At 34.4% G+C, this 17,614-nt stretch overlaps 1 protein-coding gene across 1 annotated transcript; it reads left to right on the forward strand.

The window, feature by feature from the left end:
- The first annotated feature begins 263 nt into the window (after positions 1-263).
- LOC125647711 (uncharacterized) lies at positions 264-17,313 on the forward strand. The gene is made up of 12 exons (XM_056140185.1): positions 264-311; positions 4,167-4,224; positions 5,001-5,056; positions 7,114-7,164; positions 9,794-9,837; positions 10,212-10,245; positions 10,959-10,989; positions 11,262-11,314; positions 11,755-11,787; positions 13,363-13,510; positions 15,877-16,110; positions 16,909-17,313. Exons 1-12 carry the CDS (start codon positions 309-311, stop codon positions 17,118-17,120), a joined length of 957 nt encoding a protein of 318 aa, XP_055996160.1. The 5' UTR covers positions 264-308; the 3' UTR covers positions 17,121-17,313.
- The last annotated feature ends 301 nt before the right edge of the window (positions 17,314-17,614 follow it).

Consider the following 17,614-nt stretch of genomic DNA (forward strand, 5'->3'; position numbering starts at 1 on the left):
TATATATATATATATATATATATATTCAATTGATTTGTTGTAATATTTAATTTATATATGGTAATACAGAAGAAAATCCCCTAAATATCCAATCGATTCATTGTAAAATCTATGTTTTTGTGTTTTCTTAAGAATTGGACTATATTTATTTTGACAATATTTGTTAAATACCATGAGATACGAAATTACTCAAACAATCATTACTGTATGGAAATCCCCTTTGTTAACTATTAAAAAGCAATCCACTCATATGTTCGCTTCATTATTTCATTCTGAAAGCGGACTGCGAGTATCTTCGTTCAAGTGATATGGTAAGAATGTTATTTAAATTTTATTTCTAGGTCACCTGAGTAAATTCAGGTGACCTACATGTATTGCAATTGGCTGTCGTTCGTCGTGCGTTAACAATTGAACATTTTTAACTTCTTGATAACTGCCATTTCAATTCTTTTCAAATTTAGTATGAAGCATTATTGGGACAAGGGGGACAAAAATTTTAAATTTCAGGATTCCTGCACCCTTACAACCATAAATGTGTAAGAAAAATTAAATGCATAGTGATGTAGAGCAGGAAGGCTTCTACCAAAACTAAATTTGATGGTCCATCCCAGGGGTTGAGGTTTTGGTATCAGGGTGAGACTAAAATGGTCAGATATTAAATGTATGAACAATAGATTATTTTCAACTTCTTGATAACTACTATTTCAATTCTTTTCAAATTTGGTATGAAGCATCATTGGGATAAGCGGGACATAAATTATTAATTTCAGGACTCCTACACCCCTGGGGTCTGAGGAGTGGGGAAAAGACTGCAAAAATTGACTCATTTTCATCAATAACCGCATATTTGTAAAGAAAAGACCCCCCCCCCCAAAAAAAAACACAACAAAAACCCAACAACCAAGAACCACCCAACTAAATGCATAGTGATGTAGAGCAGGAAGACCTCTAAATTGTAAATTTCATTATTCTCGGGTAGAGGTTCTGATTCAAGGATGGGAACAAACTTTGTATATACAGTGTACATGTATATGCGTAAAACAGTTAGATTATATATTTTTAATGCTATTGATACATGTACTAAATTGAAACTAAATACATGTAGATATTCCGAAGGAGTAGGTACATGTAGTCCTTTACCAAAAAAAAGAAAAAGAAAATATTCAGCCCAGCCGAATCTTGACCGAGATTAATCTCGAAGTTACGACTTCTTAGTTACGAGGCGAACGCTCTACCACTGAGCTACTGTAACCAGTCTGAAGGCATAGTGATCATTTTACGGGGTCTGTCAATACTATTATAGAGATTAGGAATGCTCAAATTTCACCCACGAATCTTCAGGTGTTCAAACATCATAGTGTTTTTTCCAACAATTCATGGGGATCTGCAAAGCATCCCGTGTGATGTCACACGACCCAGGGCAGATTTAAATCGCAGAGGTCCTGCAGCAGTACGTAAAGTTCGTGTGAGAACTATCGGAAACAAGAGGCCCACAGACCTTATTGGTCACCTGAGTATTAGTAATATAAGAATCACTAGTCCCAAGGCCTATGAAATCTGGCAGGATAAAGAACCCTCACTGCTACGGCCCTGAGTGCTAAGCATAGGCATGAATTTGTGGTACTTCACCTACAGCTGGTGAGGACTCAATATGAGTGAAAACTTATCTACAGGACGTAAGACAAATAACCAACCAATCGTAATAGCCCGTGGCTAAGGAGAAGTCGATCCTTACCTTTATTCATTTCACTATTTTATAAGTGTATTATGATTCTGTAGTTACGTAATGTGACTTATCTACCCTAGCTCCGGAGATTGGAATTACATGGGTTTACGAGGTCTTGCATTTATCATATCTTCGAAGCAGTATGGCGTCTCTGCAAACTCTACCCGAAACGTATCCAAGATGCCTCCTTTTCTCTCATGCTCAGACCGATTTATGTTGCATTCGTTTCATTTCCTAGAAAGCAAACATTTTTATGACAAATATATTTAATTTATAAGAATTCATGGGTCTGTGTCTTTCTTTTATACGCATACTTTATTCTACCAAGTCTTAAGATTATAAACATGACAATTGCATATATTTTGATAGAACCTGAGTCTAGTAGTATTATTTGATAATTCTAATTCATGCTGGTTTTGCTTATCATTATATTCGGTGAAATATGCACATTTCATTGGTTTGTGTTTCTTATTAAAATGATATCTGTTGCTTTATTTATCTTGTTACATTGTTTAAGAGGTATGGTTTTATTAATTGTAAATCCCTTCTCATTAACTTTTGTCTCTTCCCGAATTTAACATACTCCCTAAAATTGTAAAATAATCATCAAGATTAAATAAACTATCGGTTTGTATTTTTATAGAATTTATGAGATCCATCGCTGTTCGGTATCTTCACATTTCATCCATCGCTGTTCATTATCTTCACATTTCATCCATCGCTGTTCGTTATCTTCACATTTCATTCATCACTGTTCGTTATCTTCACATTTTCATTAATAACCGCCGCAGGTGGTCTAGAGGTAAAATGTTCGTCCCGCTTGCGGAAAGTCGGGGTTCGAAGCGCGGCCGCGACAGACCTAATTCGATAAAGCAGGTAGTGACAGTGCCATCGTCAAACTCTCAATATCAGGTGTGAATGTCACGGGTTCTCGGAGATGACCTTAAAACCGGATGTCCCGTGTCACAGTAGGTGTGACATGCTAAAGAACCCTCACAGCTCATTGGCCATAAGCTCCGACGCGGAGCATAGGCCTAAATTTGAACCCCTTCACCGGTCTTGTTGACCATATGAGGGAAAAATTCTCGAGAGGGACTTTAAAACAAGATACAATCAATCAATCATCAATGACAAATTAAAATATAAATATACAGAAAACAAAATGAATAAAATCATAAATGAAATGAATAAGCATAAAAGCAGAAAATAAAAAAAAAAGTTCTGAAATAAAATTGCTGAGGATGACTTGCATTTGTTTATACTACAAAACCGATTCAATTTTCCAGGAACTGCTACCACAACAGATTATAGGTAGCGGATCGTCATCCCGCGATGACAACGCGGTTTACTCGAGATACCCGTAATATTGCGTTGGATTTTCCAGTAACGGGATCGCGATAAAATGGATTCACGTTGCAAGTATTGAAAATAATGCAAAATCCCCCCAAAATCCCAAATGTTTGTTGTAGTTTTTAAATTCCATGTTCCACCGAGTGTTAAGCAATGACTCATCAGTATGGTAAGCACAATAAGATCTTTAAATACCGAGCTACAATTCGACAATTCAAATTACCTAAATAATCACTTCTCTGTGGAAATTCCCATTGTATTTAACCACCTCCAACAAATGCACCAACGTTTTTGGTAAAATGTAAATATAATTGTATGTTTGCCTTAGATAAATAATTTCCTTCTTAAACACTATTGTGAGTATCGTCGCTAACGAAATATGGTAAGAATATTATTAAATTTTAATGTTTTCGAATATTTCTCGTAAATTCTCCATTTGTTGTGCCTCGGTCACATGAAGCCTTCGTACAGCTGCGGATTTGAATCTGCGCCGGATCGTGCGACATCTGGATGGTATGCAGACCCACACGAACTTTAAAAAAAGAAGAAGCTATGTTTGAGCATCTCAAGCTTCGTGGGTGAAAGTTTAGCATTCCTACTCTCTATAAGGATATTGACAGAACCTGTAAAAAGCCTGACATGGATGTGATCATTACTTCACTCAAAGAAGATTTTGTTACCAGCTTTCCAAATCGTACTAGTCCATGGTTAAAGATAAATCTCATGTGACGGAGTCATTAGCTTACTTGTGTCTACCTTGTAGTGTAATTCGTTACCGAATCATGATAACCTTCAATATGACATTAAGTGAACGCACGTTTTGTCTTTGCTAAATAATTTACATTCTATTGTTATTTTACACTGCTAAAACAACAATTCTGCATTTCTTGTTTCTTCATGTACTCTGGAGTACAAACTTCGCTTTCACCTACAGCACGAAGTGCGAACACACTGCACTAATTAAGTTTCGGAAACGGTTTTAAAAAAAGTAAAAATGGACCAATTTATGCAAGTTTCAATTACAAATATCCGATTACAAGAATAGAATTTTGAATCCTTTGATTTTCTATGCATTTTCATTTTTTTAAAGGGATCAAGAAACAACCCGGTGAGAGGAACGCAAAACGGATACCCGAGCAATCCACATGGTATGACCCCCCCAATTAGTTTTACGTATTGCCAACTATTAAAGACACATTGGACACAGCAATTCATACAAATCATGTAAAAATAAATAAATATTATAGAATGATTCATTTGAATACATGATTTAGGACATTCGAGACGTTTCCATGGATAAAATGAAATTCCTTGAATTTTTTCTTCTTCTTGATGATGTACCTCTAGTTTGTTGGTACTATGGGGTATTAAAGGGTAATTTGCATAATCGATGAAGCCTATTCATATCACCCACGATATAAACAAATTATACATGTATAACGTCATCTATATATTGTGCTAATTTTGTTTTAGGAATGTCAAGTTCAAAGGTCAATTGTTCCTCATGATCATGATGTCTTAATCGAGAAATCAAAACAATAAAACAGCAAAATAATGTTTATTGCAACTGGATTAAAAACGTTAGTGAATGTAAATATCATGTCTACATTTACCATAGTTTTTTCCTTCAGTAATAAACTTTGTGTTTTATTTTCAATATAAACTGCGACAAGCAAGTAACCTTTCAACCTAACACAAGATGAATAAACATGTAACGAACAGATGCCTGCTTTATTTGCTGTATGGGGAGTAAAAAAAATGGAAGCAAGGTTAATTTCCATGTAATTCGCTGACTGCGTGATATTCTCCATACTTTCTTTGTTTTCATATCCTAAAATTCAAACCGTTCTCCACATACCTTCGACATCCCTAAATGTTTGGTATTAGTAAATGATGATAACACTGGTGTCGTTTCATTTATTAGGTACAGAAGACTACCCTCCGTACCCTCCTCCAGACTACCCATGGAACGATCTCAACGTATGTATCAAACGGTTTATATGCCCCCGCCACAAAGTTTTTATACCCCATATAGTTTTACTCTTGTCCGTCCTTCCGCAATATCCAGTTTTCCGAACTTTTTTCTTCTAAATGCCTTGAGGTGTTGAATTGATTTTTTTGTATGCAGGTGTATATTGATCAGTTACAGATCGAGGTTAAGTTTTGTTCCGGTTCATTGATTATTGATGGAGTTGTGCCCCTTTAATGTAGAAAAATTACTGTAAAGACCAGCTTTCCGGACAATTTTTCTAAACGCTTTGAGATATTGAACTGATTTTTTTTTTGCATGCAGATGTATATTGACGAGTTATATTGATAAGCAACAGATCGAGTTTGAATTTTGTTCCTGTTCGTTGATATTGATGGAATTGTGCCCCTTAAACGTAGAAAATTTGATGGATTTATTTTAAGACTGTTAAACATATAAAGGATTGTTGTTGAGTTTTTCAATGTACTAAATGCAAGTAACATACAATCTGAATACCACATTCGATATGCTATACCTCGATGGATTTCCTACATTTGACTTTAATGCAGGTGGGGGCATTCGTGTCTTGCCGACACATCTAGCTTGATACTAGAATATAGCTATTTTCTTCCGTATTGTCGGTATGTACGTAATCCTGATAGTGCATAGAAATCTAGAAAACCCAAATTACTTTTTTTTTTAAAACCTCACTTATCGTGTGGTAATATTTCTATGCCGGATCAGGCAGCCATCGATCGGTCCTTTGTGCCAACATATAGCACCATACTCATTTGGTGGTTCATCCGAACCGTGGACAAAAAAATCGCAATTGGAGCGGGAAGATAAACTTGGGTTTATTTGATCTAGGTAGGGTTTTGGTCTACTCTCATGGTCTTCCACATTAATGAATTTAAAAAGCGTTCACAGTAGAAACAACTTCGCTCTTTGATGCATCAAACGCATACCCGAGTAACTACCAGACGACCAAAGGCATGATGTCATCATTTAGGATGTAAGAAATTCTAACAATTTTTATTAGACTATTTTAGTAAAAATAGAGTTTAATAACCTTTCATGATCATGCAACAGGATATTTCTTACAATTAGTACATGTAGGTAGTAGATTGTTACACGGTAAAAGGGCAAGGAACATAACTCCTGTCATCGCGGAAAATTCTTCAATTTTAGCTTTATTTTTTATAAACATTACTATTCTTTATTATCATTTCTTTACATTTTCTTAATGTTTGTTTTCCATCAAAAGCACTATTGTCTGATGAATTCTACTAGAATGAGAAACCATTAAACTACAGACTCTAGTAACACACTTGTACATATATATGTCATATGTACATGCATACCAAGTAGAACATTCTGCTTTTAAATATTGAAACAGTGTGCATGCATTATGGTTAGATATATAGAAAAGCTAGTTCGTGTTATATCAAGTTTTTGGGAAAAAATACGAAAATCGACTTACAGAGTTACGCCTAATGCGTAAAGCTATTTCCATAATTTAAGAAAGGTATATTTTTTTTGTGGCGAATAAAAAAGCATGAGGCAACTGCACAACCGTAGTAATGATAATCCTTTTCATTTCCTGAGTCAAGTTATCACTTATGCATGTTTGAATATTTCCTCTTAGTTTTGACATGTTTTAGATTTTTTTCAGTCAGGTGCTTCAGATTTTGGTTGTAAGCTTTGATCCATTTTGATTTTTTAAGAAAGATAATTTGGTGGAGAAATTCAATTTGTAAATCATGTCGAGGTGTTTTGGCGTTGAAATATTACTTTTACAATTAATGAGTTGTAAAATAAAAAATACATTTGAAGAATAAAATAAATCATATGGTTTTTCTATGCAGCATAAATCAACTTCCCATTTTTCAATTGTTAGAAAATTATCCAAAATTCTAATTTCATTATGCAAGTTATATTTCAAAGAGGTTTTGTTTTTAAGCATTATTCTGGGTTACTTTATTTAAATCCCTTCCTTTTGCTTCGATTTCACCATTTGTTAATTTTCTAGAGGTTCAAACAATTGTTTTAATTTGTTGTAATATTTCAGAGTAATACGCCACGGGTCTCGTCAATCAATCAGTCATCATCATCGAATCCGGTAGGTATTCTCCATCAATCAGTCGTCGTTATCAAATCCAGTAAATATTTCCAATCAGTCAGTTATTATCATCGAATTTGCTATGTATTACCAATCAGTATACAGTTGAAGGTAATCCGAGGGAAATAGGCTTGCTCTAGGGGAACTGAAATCTTGTTGACTTCCTCAAAGATGTACTTTTAACCATTTTATTTTATCGATACAAACATTATAACCAGAATAAAACTTGAAATGTTTTAAACCTTGATCCATTTACAATTATGGTAGTCGTTTGGTAACGTAAACTGGTTCTTATATGGGGACCAGTTAACCCATGATGATTTTGTAATGAATATTCATGGTTCCATTTGGAATATGTCAGAACTTTTCATGTAGCTACGCTTTCCGAATTGGTGTACCAGTACATTGCACTGATGCACCTTTTATAGGAAAATCAGTGACTTTACGATGCTTTTAAGGGAATCAGCAAAATATATTGAATTACGTTTATATTGTGAAAAATTAGTAGAAATATAATAATCAATATCACATACCATGTGTATTCCTAATCAATCAGTCATCATTATCGAATTCGTGATGTATTCTGAAGAAATGAAATCAATAAATAAATGTTGATGTGAAAGAAGAAATCAAATTTTTTAAATGAAAGGTGAAGATAACGAACAGTGATCAATCTCATAACTGGTACGTCCAGGGGTCTGTGTTTCCCAACTCTCTATTTTGTATTGCTAATAGGAGAGGTGGGATCAGGTGCCTAGGAGAAGTAAGCATCCCCTGTCGACCGGTAACACCCATCGTGAGTCCTATATCTCGATCAGATAAACGGAACCACCCGTAATCAAAATCAGTATGCCAAGAACGGCCTAGCAATCGGTATGAAACAAGTCAGACAGCATTTGACCCATTGATAGGTTGTATTGGCAAACTAAATTGTTATAACGGCCATAGAATTTGCAAAATGCTGTCTTTAAACAAGATTGTTGAAACCCCTGCATCATCAACTTGTTTGACAGTAGCCTGTCTCGATTGAAAAACTGATTATACACAGAACAAGCTCTTGTGTATCGAATCATTTGAGAGATAGTAACACCATATGCAAGTGATGATGGAATATTGCTAAATATATATGGGAAGTTGACGATGAAGAAGATGAAATCATCCCGTTTATCATAAAGTTGATTTGTTAATTTGCCGTAAATATCTATTTTCAACAAAACTATTCAAGCATGAAACAGAAGAGGAAGACTCTGTGGTGTCTTTCATCTCGAGTTCACAGGGATATATCGAATCGACATATGAATGAAAATTAGCATTGTTAATACATAAAACGTCGTCGGTATATCTAAATGTCACATTGAAGGCCACAGCAAGATATTTTTTCTTCTCATGTAGAAGTTTTTGAATAAATTCTGCTTCCTATGAATAAGAAAACACACACCACAGGTCAGCTAACAAAGGAGCACAATTCGTGCCCAAGGGAATTCCAACGGAGTGTTGGAAGACCTGATTACTAAAGACCACGAAGATATTGTCAACGAGCAACTCCAGCATATTTTTAATTTCAACTTCAGAGTACTTGTGCGTGAAATCAGAGTGGTGTTTAACAAAGTATTTTTTGTGGATGACAGATATGGATATTTCCGTTTTCCATTTTTGTTGAAGAAACAACTTTCTATAATGTCAAAAAAAGTCTGGGCTTTAATTTATGATGAAGAATGGTCGTGTACAGTGTTGAAAAGTAATACATTTTGATGTTGTTGATTTGAGAAAAGCTTTGTGATTTCAAGTTTACTAAACGTACTTTAGAATTTTTTAGAATTCACATTTGATTTACACCACTTCTGGCATATGTAGTGACATAGTACGTTTGAGGTTTCTCCTTCACAGCTGTTAATATTTTCGTGAGGGGCAAATATAGATACCTGGTAGAACATTAGATAGTGTTTTCCATTATATCAACGTCTCGTGGGGATCCGGGTTAGAATAGGTCCTCGGTACCCCTTGCTTGTCGTAAGAGACGACTAAATGGGACGGTCCTTTGGATAAGACCGCAAAAACCGAGTCCCCGTGTCACAGCAGGTGTGGCACGATAAAGATCCACCCCTGCTCAAAGACCGTAAGCGCCGAGCTTAGGCCTAAATTTTGCAGCCCTTCACCGGCAATGGTGGCGTTTCCTTATGAGTCAAAGATTCTCGAGTGGGACGTTAAACAATATACAACCAATAATTATATCAAGACATGAAAACATTGTATTATTAATTTCAAGTTTTATTCTGGTTTTAATGTTTGTATTAGTATAATAAAACAGTGAAATTGTATCATTGAGAGCATCAGCAAGGTGCCGCTTCACCGAGAACAAACCTACATGTATTTCCCGAGGGGAAGCCGAGGGAAATGTTTGCTGAAGAGGAACTGGGATCCTGCCGACTCCCTCAATGATATACTTTAACTGTATACGAGTAACTAATAAACATCAAGAGAGAGTCACACAGTGCATGTATAATACAGGAGAAAAAGAAATCATGATGCTAATAAAGATGACTTTCTTAAATTGCGTCTGTAAAGTATAACGTTGGATCTACATATCTTTTGTTTCTTGTTTTAATATTGATATCGGTTTTCACACCAGGGTTCGAGTTCGTATGGTCCGGTGGTGAATACAGCATCTACGAGGTATTTTATATATTTAAAACTTTGTCCTGAATATCCTCTGAATTTATTTTACTCATACTAGTGCAAAAATCACACTGGAATTTACTTAAGAAATGGATACCGATATAAGATATTTGATTTACTTTTCTAATTTGTCTACCTATGTAATGTGTTGATATATTTTTGAATTTATATAATTTTCATGAAAAATAGTATTATATAAAGAACATAAAATGACCAAAGACACGAAGAATACAAAATTGTCAAATTTTTGTGACCAGTTTGGATGTTGTTATATTTTAGTGCTCTATCTATCTATCTATCTATCTATCTATCTATCTGTCTATTGACGAGTCTGATTCCCCTTTTTGAAATTTCTTATTTTTTTAATATAGTTCAGGTGATGAGAGAAATCCAACAATTGGCAATGTGAGTATAAACAAGTGAAAATAACAAACATATTTCCTGGTTGAATAAATTACTTGCACATTCATAAAGTATTATAATATTCAATATCAATCAATGAAAATCTTTCCCATTAGATTTAGAATTATACGTTTAAATACGAAACGTATATCCAACACACTCACGCATCCAATCCACCATTAAAAACTGAAAATACGATATTTGAAATAAAGATGGATTACACGTAACGTAGAAGTTATGCACAGGCAATTATATCGATTGGGTTCAAATGTACTATAAAAGGATTCGAACCCAAGCGATATAATTGCCTGTGGTGTTATTGTGAAAGGTGCATTAGCTGCCCAAGTCATGTTTGCCAATTGCTACCAAAATCACTCAAACACATTTAGAGTACATAAAATCACCACAGACATGTCAAATTTCATACATCTTGCACTATTTTGTTGTAATTTTGACATTAGAATTTCTTTTGTTTACTACAAATGTAGCAAACAATGACAGAAACATTGTATAGAAGTACCTACTTCACTGCTTCACAGATTTTACATAAATTTTTATAAAATTAGACTTTTTTTTTTTTTTTTTACCTTGTTTCATTCCAGCAATGTAATAACGATTCAGAATTTAATTTATTTTACGTCGTAGTTGACAGTTGATGCCCCTTCAAGACCTACACAGAAGCTACAATATACTAATATGCTATTATATAATTTCAGCGTCCTGGACCTGGACTCTATGATAATAATGGTAAGTTCAAAACGCACTAAGTTTTTACATTTCTTATGTTTGCTTGTCAAGGAATCAAAGATCGTTCTTTTTAAATAAAAAGTGGATACACAAAATACTATGCCTGTGTGAAAATATCATTAATCAATCATCAGTAAATGGCAAAAATCGTATACAATAACGTTGAATAATTTCATACTGAGAAAGTTACATTGCATAAGCATTCAAAATTGTGTGTTTATTTCTGAGATGTTTTACAGATTAATACGTTTTTAAAAAAAATTATGTTGTAGTCCCTACTATCAGAAGTCTTCCACCTTTTATTCCACAGCCAGATTACGATTACGTAAGTATACAAATAACTAAATACCATATCAAGTTTAGATGTCAGACAGCTTTAAAAATGATGTCTCCGTTTTATAGTCATGCTTACTATTTATTTATATAATTATATATTTATGTAGCAATATTCCATTGTCACCTGCATATTATGGTGTTTATATCTCTCAGCTGATCCGATACGCTACATGTTCAACGTATTGTAAGTTTTCAAATCGAGGCAAGCTACTGACAAATAAGTTAATGTTACAGGGTGTTATACTCGCGGAAGTAACAAATTGTTAATAATTTAAGAACCTATCTGAACATATTTCACTTGTGTAAAGCCTTTCCGTTTGTTCCGAAAAAGAGACTGGTCGTACCAAAAATAGTGTCGTCAATCATTTTTGTGCTCTGTGTGTGTGTCTATATCTATCTATCTATTTAAATTGTTTAATTTCATTTCAGATACAGCAGCTTAACAGTTCTAACTCATTCAAGGTTGGTTTATGCCAAATGAATCTATGCCACATCTTAGGAGTCAGACATGAAATTATATTTACACATTTATGAAACACATACAAATTAAGACACCCGCAGAACTAAAACTTCATATTAAATTTTTATACACTTGGTTTCACATGTTGTAATATATATATATATATATATATATGAAAGGTGAAGATAACGAACAGTGATCAAATTCATAACTCCTATAAGCATTATAAAATAGAAGAGAGTTGGGCAAACACGGACCCCTGGATATACCAGAGGTAGGATCAGGTGCTTAGGAGAAGTAAGCATCCCCTGTCGACCGGTCACACCCGCCGTGAACCCTATATCCTAATCAGGTAAACGGAGTTATCCGTAGTCAACATCAGTCAATTGATTCAATACGCGAGAGCTTGTTCTGGGTACGATCAGTTTTAAATCAAGGCAGGCTACTGACAAACAAGTTGATGCAGGAGTTTCAACAATCTCGTTTAAAGTCAGCATTTCGCGAATTCTACGGTCGTTATTACAATCTAGTTTGCCAATACAACCTGTCATACGTTCAAATACTGTCGGACGAGGTTCATAATTCTTTCAAACATGGGTCAAGCAATCTCAAACTTGATCTGTAACCAATAAGTTCATGTATAAACTTTCAATTCGGCAGCTTTTCAACAAGAAAAGGTGAATACAACCTACAGTAATCAATCTCACAACTCTTAATGATAATATTTCTTATCTTTTCTCTCAGATCTTCACGTGATAAGTCTTGCATCAGACAGCATATCTTCAGATAAAAACGAGTTGCTGTCCTTTAAAAAAGAACTTGGTTAAAATAAAAATGTTTTGAAACATATTTATTAAATCTCAATTAGGTCTCAATAATAACGTTTAAGTTTCATATCTTAATCCGATGGTATTACAATGTAATTTAACAACAAATACCATAATCCAATGATATCAACATGGCAACAAAAATTGATACTTACAAACTTGGATATCGTTTTTTCTTTTCAAAAGCTCAGTGCAACTTCATAGATGAATTCTTGACACGCTGATGTTGACTACGTATAACTCCGTTTACTTGATCAAAATATAGGGTTCATGGCCGTTCTTACCGGTCGACAGGGGATGCTTACTCGTCCTAGGCACCTGATCCCACCTCTGGTATATCCAGGGGTCTGTGTTTGCCCAACTCTCTATTTTGTATTGCTTATAGGAGTTATGAGATTGATCACTGTTCGCTATCTTCACCTTTTATGATGTCCAGTTTAGAATATGAACAACAATACTAGTGTATTACCTCTTGTAAGTAGCTCCCTGTTAACTAAACTACCAACAAACTGGATAAAAAGGACACACAAAAACTTCCTGTTAACTAAAATACTAACAAACCGGATAAAACAGACACACACAATGTGAGCATTGGCAACATTCATCAAGTATGCGAGTGTGTTCATGTTACAATGAATAGCAACACCAAATGAAAAATGAATCACATATTATTATAGAATTATGAATACAAATGATTGTTGATCTACTTGTACCGAGTACTTACTCGTCTGATTTTCGCCATAATTGTAGAATGAGAAACAGCGTCGATCCTGCAAAAAGACAAAGATTCTTAAATTTATCGTCATTGCAACCATACTTGTAGGCATAGGTATTCTAGTTGCAATGGCATTGTCTCCTAATCTTTTTCCTACAACTGACAATCCAGATGTAAATAAAGGTAAGTCCTCTTTCACTGATAACAAAACTTTCAGATACTTGGTGACTTGTACTCTAACAGTTAAATCCCAAGGACATTGAGCAAAAGCAGCTAATTCGTATACGTATCAGACCTGAAAAATAGGCGTGCATACTAAATCATTGAAAACATAATGTTGATCCCAAAATAATGAAAGAATGATTTTACCAAAAGAGGAGCTACGCGTGCCCATTTTCTTATATACATATATTCTAGAAATGCTATTTTACTACCACCTTAGAGTGTAATGCTTTCTATACCTTTCCGATGAGTTGAATTTAAACAGGAAATATCCCGTTATGGTGTCTAAATTAAAATACGTAAATTTCGAAGTAATTGCTCTTTTGTAGAGGAGGTGCAAATAGTGCTACTCTGAATTTTCCATATGTAAGTGGGAAAGAATGCGTCCACAGCCAATGAGGAAGATGATTAAAAATGTGAAAAGCGATATCTGTTTAAAGATGTTATCATTGTTAATGTAAGACACTATGGGAAAAAAAAAATGTTTAACTAAATTGAAAACGTCATATTTGCAATACCGTAGATATGAAAATAATTCACTGGACACATTTCAAAAGATGCGTATTAGAAAATGATTGTGATCTATTGTCCACTTCAAATTCACAGCAAAATATCTTATGAAATTAGCAACAAAATACAAAATTTGTTAACATGTTGGAATCTTGTTGAATTTGACCTGGGACACAAGTATCCCTTTTATTTCTATCATACAATGTGTGCAGATTTATTTGGTTTTATTTGATGTTGTAAATTCTTTTAAATATTAAATTTTTGATTCCTTAATGTTGATATTTCTTTGTGATAAAATAATGCTCTAAAATCCAAAACTTTTGTGTCTGCGCAAGAAATTTATTGCGTTTCTTTTTAAACTTTCGTGTAAAAATGTCGAGATTAGTGACTGTGCGATTTTCCGTGATAAGGGATCTTGTTTAATTTCAACAACTAGGTATGAAGCATATTTTAGTCTATCAGAAAATGTTCAAACAAAATCATGTCTAGAGACAGACGGACATACTGATTCCAGTATAATCCCCCTCAATGTGAGAATAGGTCCTCGGTACCCCTTCCTTGTCGTAAGAGGCGACTACATGGGGCCGTTCCATCAAATGAGACCGCAAAAACCGAGACCCTGTGTCACAGAAGGTGTAGCATGATAAAAATCTCTCCCTGCCCAAAGAACGTAAGCGTCGGGCATATACCTAAATTTTGCAATCCATCACTGGTAATGGTGACGTCTCCATGAGTGAAATATTCTCGTTATATTCAACCAACCAATCAACCAATCCACATATTTTGTCAAATGAGGGGGGATGATAAAATAAAACGATTATAGGCATTAAGCTGGGCAATACGATGGTTTAGCTATCCTCCAATGAATATTGTACTTTTCCAGATAGTATCACTTGTTGGGGTTGACATTTTTGTCTATCTTTAGACGAACGTGTTAAGGTACAACAAGATCTGTATGTCCGTCCGTTGTTTTCTATATTTATTTTCATTTCTAATATCAAGCTGAAACTAGCTTTGCAACATCTTTATGGGTCATTATCGATCATGTTGTAATTTTGATTCATTTCGATATCTCTTGTATGAGCCCTGCCCTTTTTATTTGAAATTTAATGTTATATAGAGGGTACATGATTTGTGCGGCTAACTCCTACCACAGTTTTCAGGCAAGGACCCTCTCGTGTTAAGAAACGTTTGTATGGGTATTGAAGATGAACACGTGACAAGAATTTGATTTTCTTCTATTTTCTAGAGAATTAGTTTGTTGAACTTAGTCGCTTTAGAGGAAATATCATAAAGTGAGTACATGGTTTGTCCATTTAACTCCTTTCACTCTTTTCAAACTAAGGCCTCTGTTAAGAATTGCGAAGAGTTTGATTCCCAACAATTTTCGTTGATGTAGGAAAAAGTTACAGGCTGTTGAACTTAATTAATCAATTTTGGCAAAATATTTTACACACATATATTTACCTCCTGTCAGAGTTTTTAAGCTGAGACTTTTTTATATTCACGAATACCATTCAAAAGAAAGTATGTCGCAGCTTGAAGAATGCTGATACTACCAGTAAAGTTCTATAAAGCACGACTTAAGAAAAACATCCTGCATAAGATGTACCGATCCCGGTATATATATTTGTAAATATTTATCAACATACGAAATGAGAAGCATTATTACGTTAACAATAACACAAAGTATATTCCGCTCATATTTTCATAAAATACAGTTAGTGCTTTTAGGGTTGGGTTGCATTGTAAAAAAAAAACACCTATGATTTGGATCCATTGTTTCCACTTTTCAATTACTTTCTCTTTGTTTCTAGGTATTAGTGATTTGAGGACCAGCGTGCAGATGATGCGTGCGAATCAGATGCAACAAAACGAAACAATCAACGTGGTCGTCAATACAATTAATCAAGATGTGGAGGAATACAAATATATAAATGATTCAATAAAAGATCTCCAAAACCGAACACAAAGTTTATTGACTAGAATGGAAAGATATATTGCCGACCTTAAAGAACAGTTTCTGGGTTACATTTACCAAAGATTTGCAGGTTTGTATACTTCTCTGGTCAGGTAGAATGACACTGTGCATTATTAGATATTAGATGATGGACCTTAACTTCAAATCGTAATGAATATGAGGCCTATCTTTAGGAGCATCTATGCACTAATCACAAAACGTTTTAGACAACCAGAATAACATATCCTAGATCTAAACTTATGCAAAAAGAAGTCACCATTATACTCCGTTACTACGTAGGAAAAGTGTGCAATGTTTCTAGACAATATAATTATGTTGCTAAAGTATTCATGTTCAGTCTGAATATTTGAAACTGTGTTTAATTCTTTTCTAAAGAAATTGCAACATAAGAAATTCTAAATGGAAATTAATACAATGTTTTCGTAAAGGTAGATTCTGTACTGTCCGGGAAGGCTTGTAGATGACATTGAATGTGAAAATCAGACACCGAAGGACAACAAATCGTAGAACTATTATATCTAAGCTGAAGGGCGACAAACTGTATCTAATAAGTATCCGTCTAATATATCTTCTTAAGTATTTGGTTTATTTTAACATTCCAACGCATTTACGAATCTTCTTATTAGTGTTGAGTCATGCATAGATCTATAACATACCATAAAACCCAATGATATACATGTAAGTTGAGTTTTCAATTTCCATTTATTACCCATATACGTTTTATTTGCATGAAAAGTGAAGATAACGAACAGTGATCAATCTCATAACAACATTTAATTCACCGAGTCCCTAATGTGTCGTTGATTTTCAGTAGGACTCTTGTATGTCACATCTAAATTTAAGCAATTATATTTTTTTTAAAATTCAGGTTGCTGTGGTAACCGCGTGAATATCACCGTGGGGCTCTGCGTTGACGACTGCACAAACGTTGATGATGGTGATTACCAGTCCTGCAGAACGTGTCATGGATACATCACGTGTTCAAATCAGTTGATCTTTCGCAGGAACTGTTCCGACAGTTTTCTTGTTTGGGATGATATTCTTAAAAGATGTGAATGGAACAGTGATACTTGTCGGTGATAGTTTTACAAGTATACAATTATCCAAAACTGTATATAACCTATGGGAATTATTTGTATTTTCCATACTAGTCTTTAAAATGACTGTTTTCCATGTGATGTTTTGTATTTCTATGTCTCCGATTTCATTGTGATATTTCATCCTTTTTGAGTTTCAGTGGTTGAAGAACATTAAACTTATGCGATCATAAGAAGTCGATTCATTTGTCTGTCTGAAAACAATAGAAGTCCTCTATCCACTTGTTTGTGTGAAAACAATAGAAGTCTTCTATCCACTTGTCTGTGTGAAAACAATAGAAGTCCTCTATCCACTTGTCTGTCTGAAAACAATAGAAGTCCTCTATCCACTTGTCTATCTGAAAACAATAGAAGTCCTCTATTCACTTGTCTGTCTGAAAACAATAGAAGTCCTCTATCCACTTGTCTATCTGAAAACAATAGAAGTCCTCTATCCACTTGTCTGTCTGAAAACAATAGAAGTCCTCTATCCACTTG

Source organism: Ostrea edulis, chromosome 6 (genome assembly GCF_947568905.1).
Source record: "Ostrea edulis chromosome 6, xbOstEdul1.1, whole genome shotgun sequence".
Lineage (NCBI taxonomy): Eukaryota > Metazoa > Mollusca > Bivalvia > Ostreida > Ostreidae > Ostrea > Ostrea edulis.

Coding starts and splice junctions, on each gene's coding strand:
- LOC125647711 (XM_056140185.1), top strand. Junction 10,990..11,261: donor TGGACTCTATGATAATAATG/GTAAGTTCAAAA, acceptor ATTATGTTGTAG/TCCCTACTATCAGAAGTCTT. Junction 16,111..16,908: donor CATTTACCAAAGATTTGCAG/GTTTGTATACTT, acceptor TTTAAAATTCAG/GTTGCTGTGGTAACCGCGTG.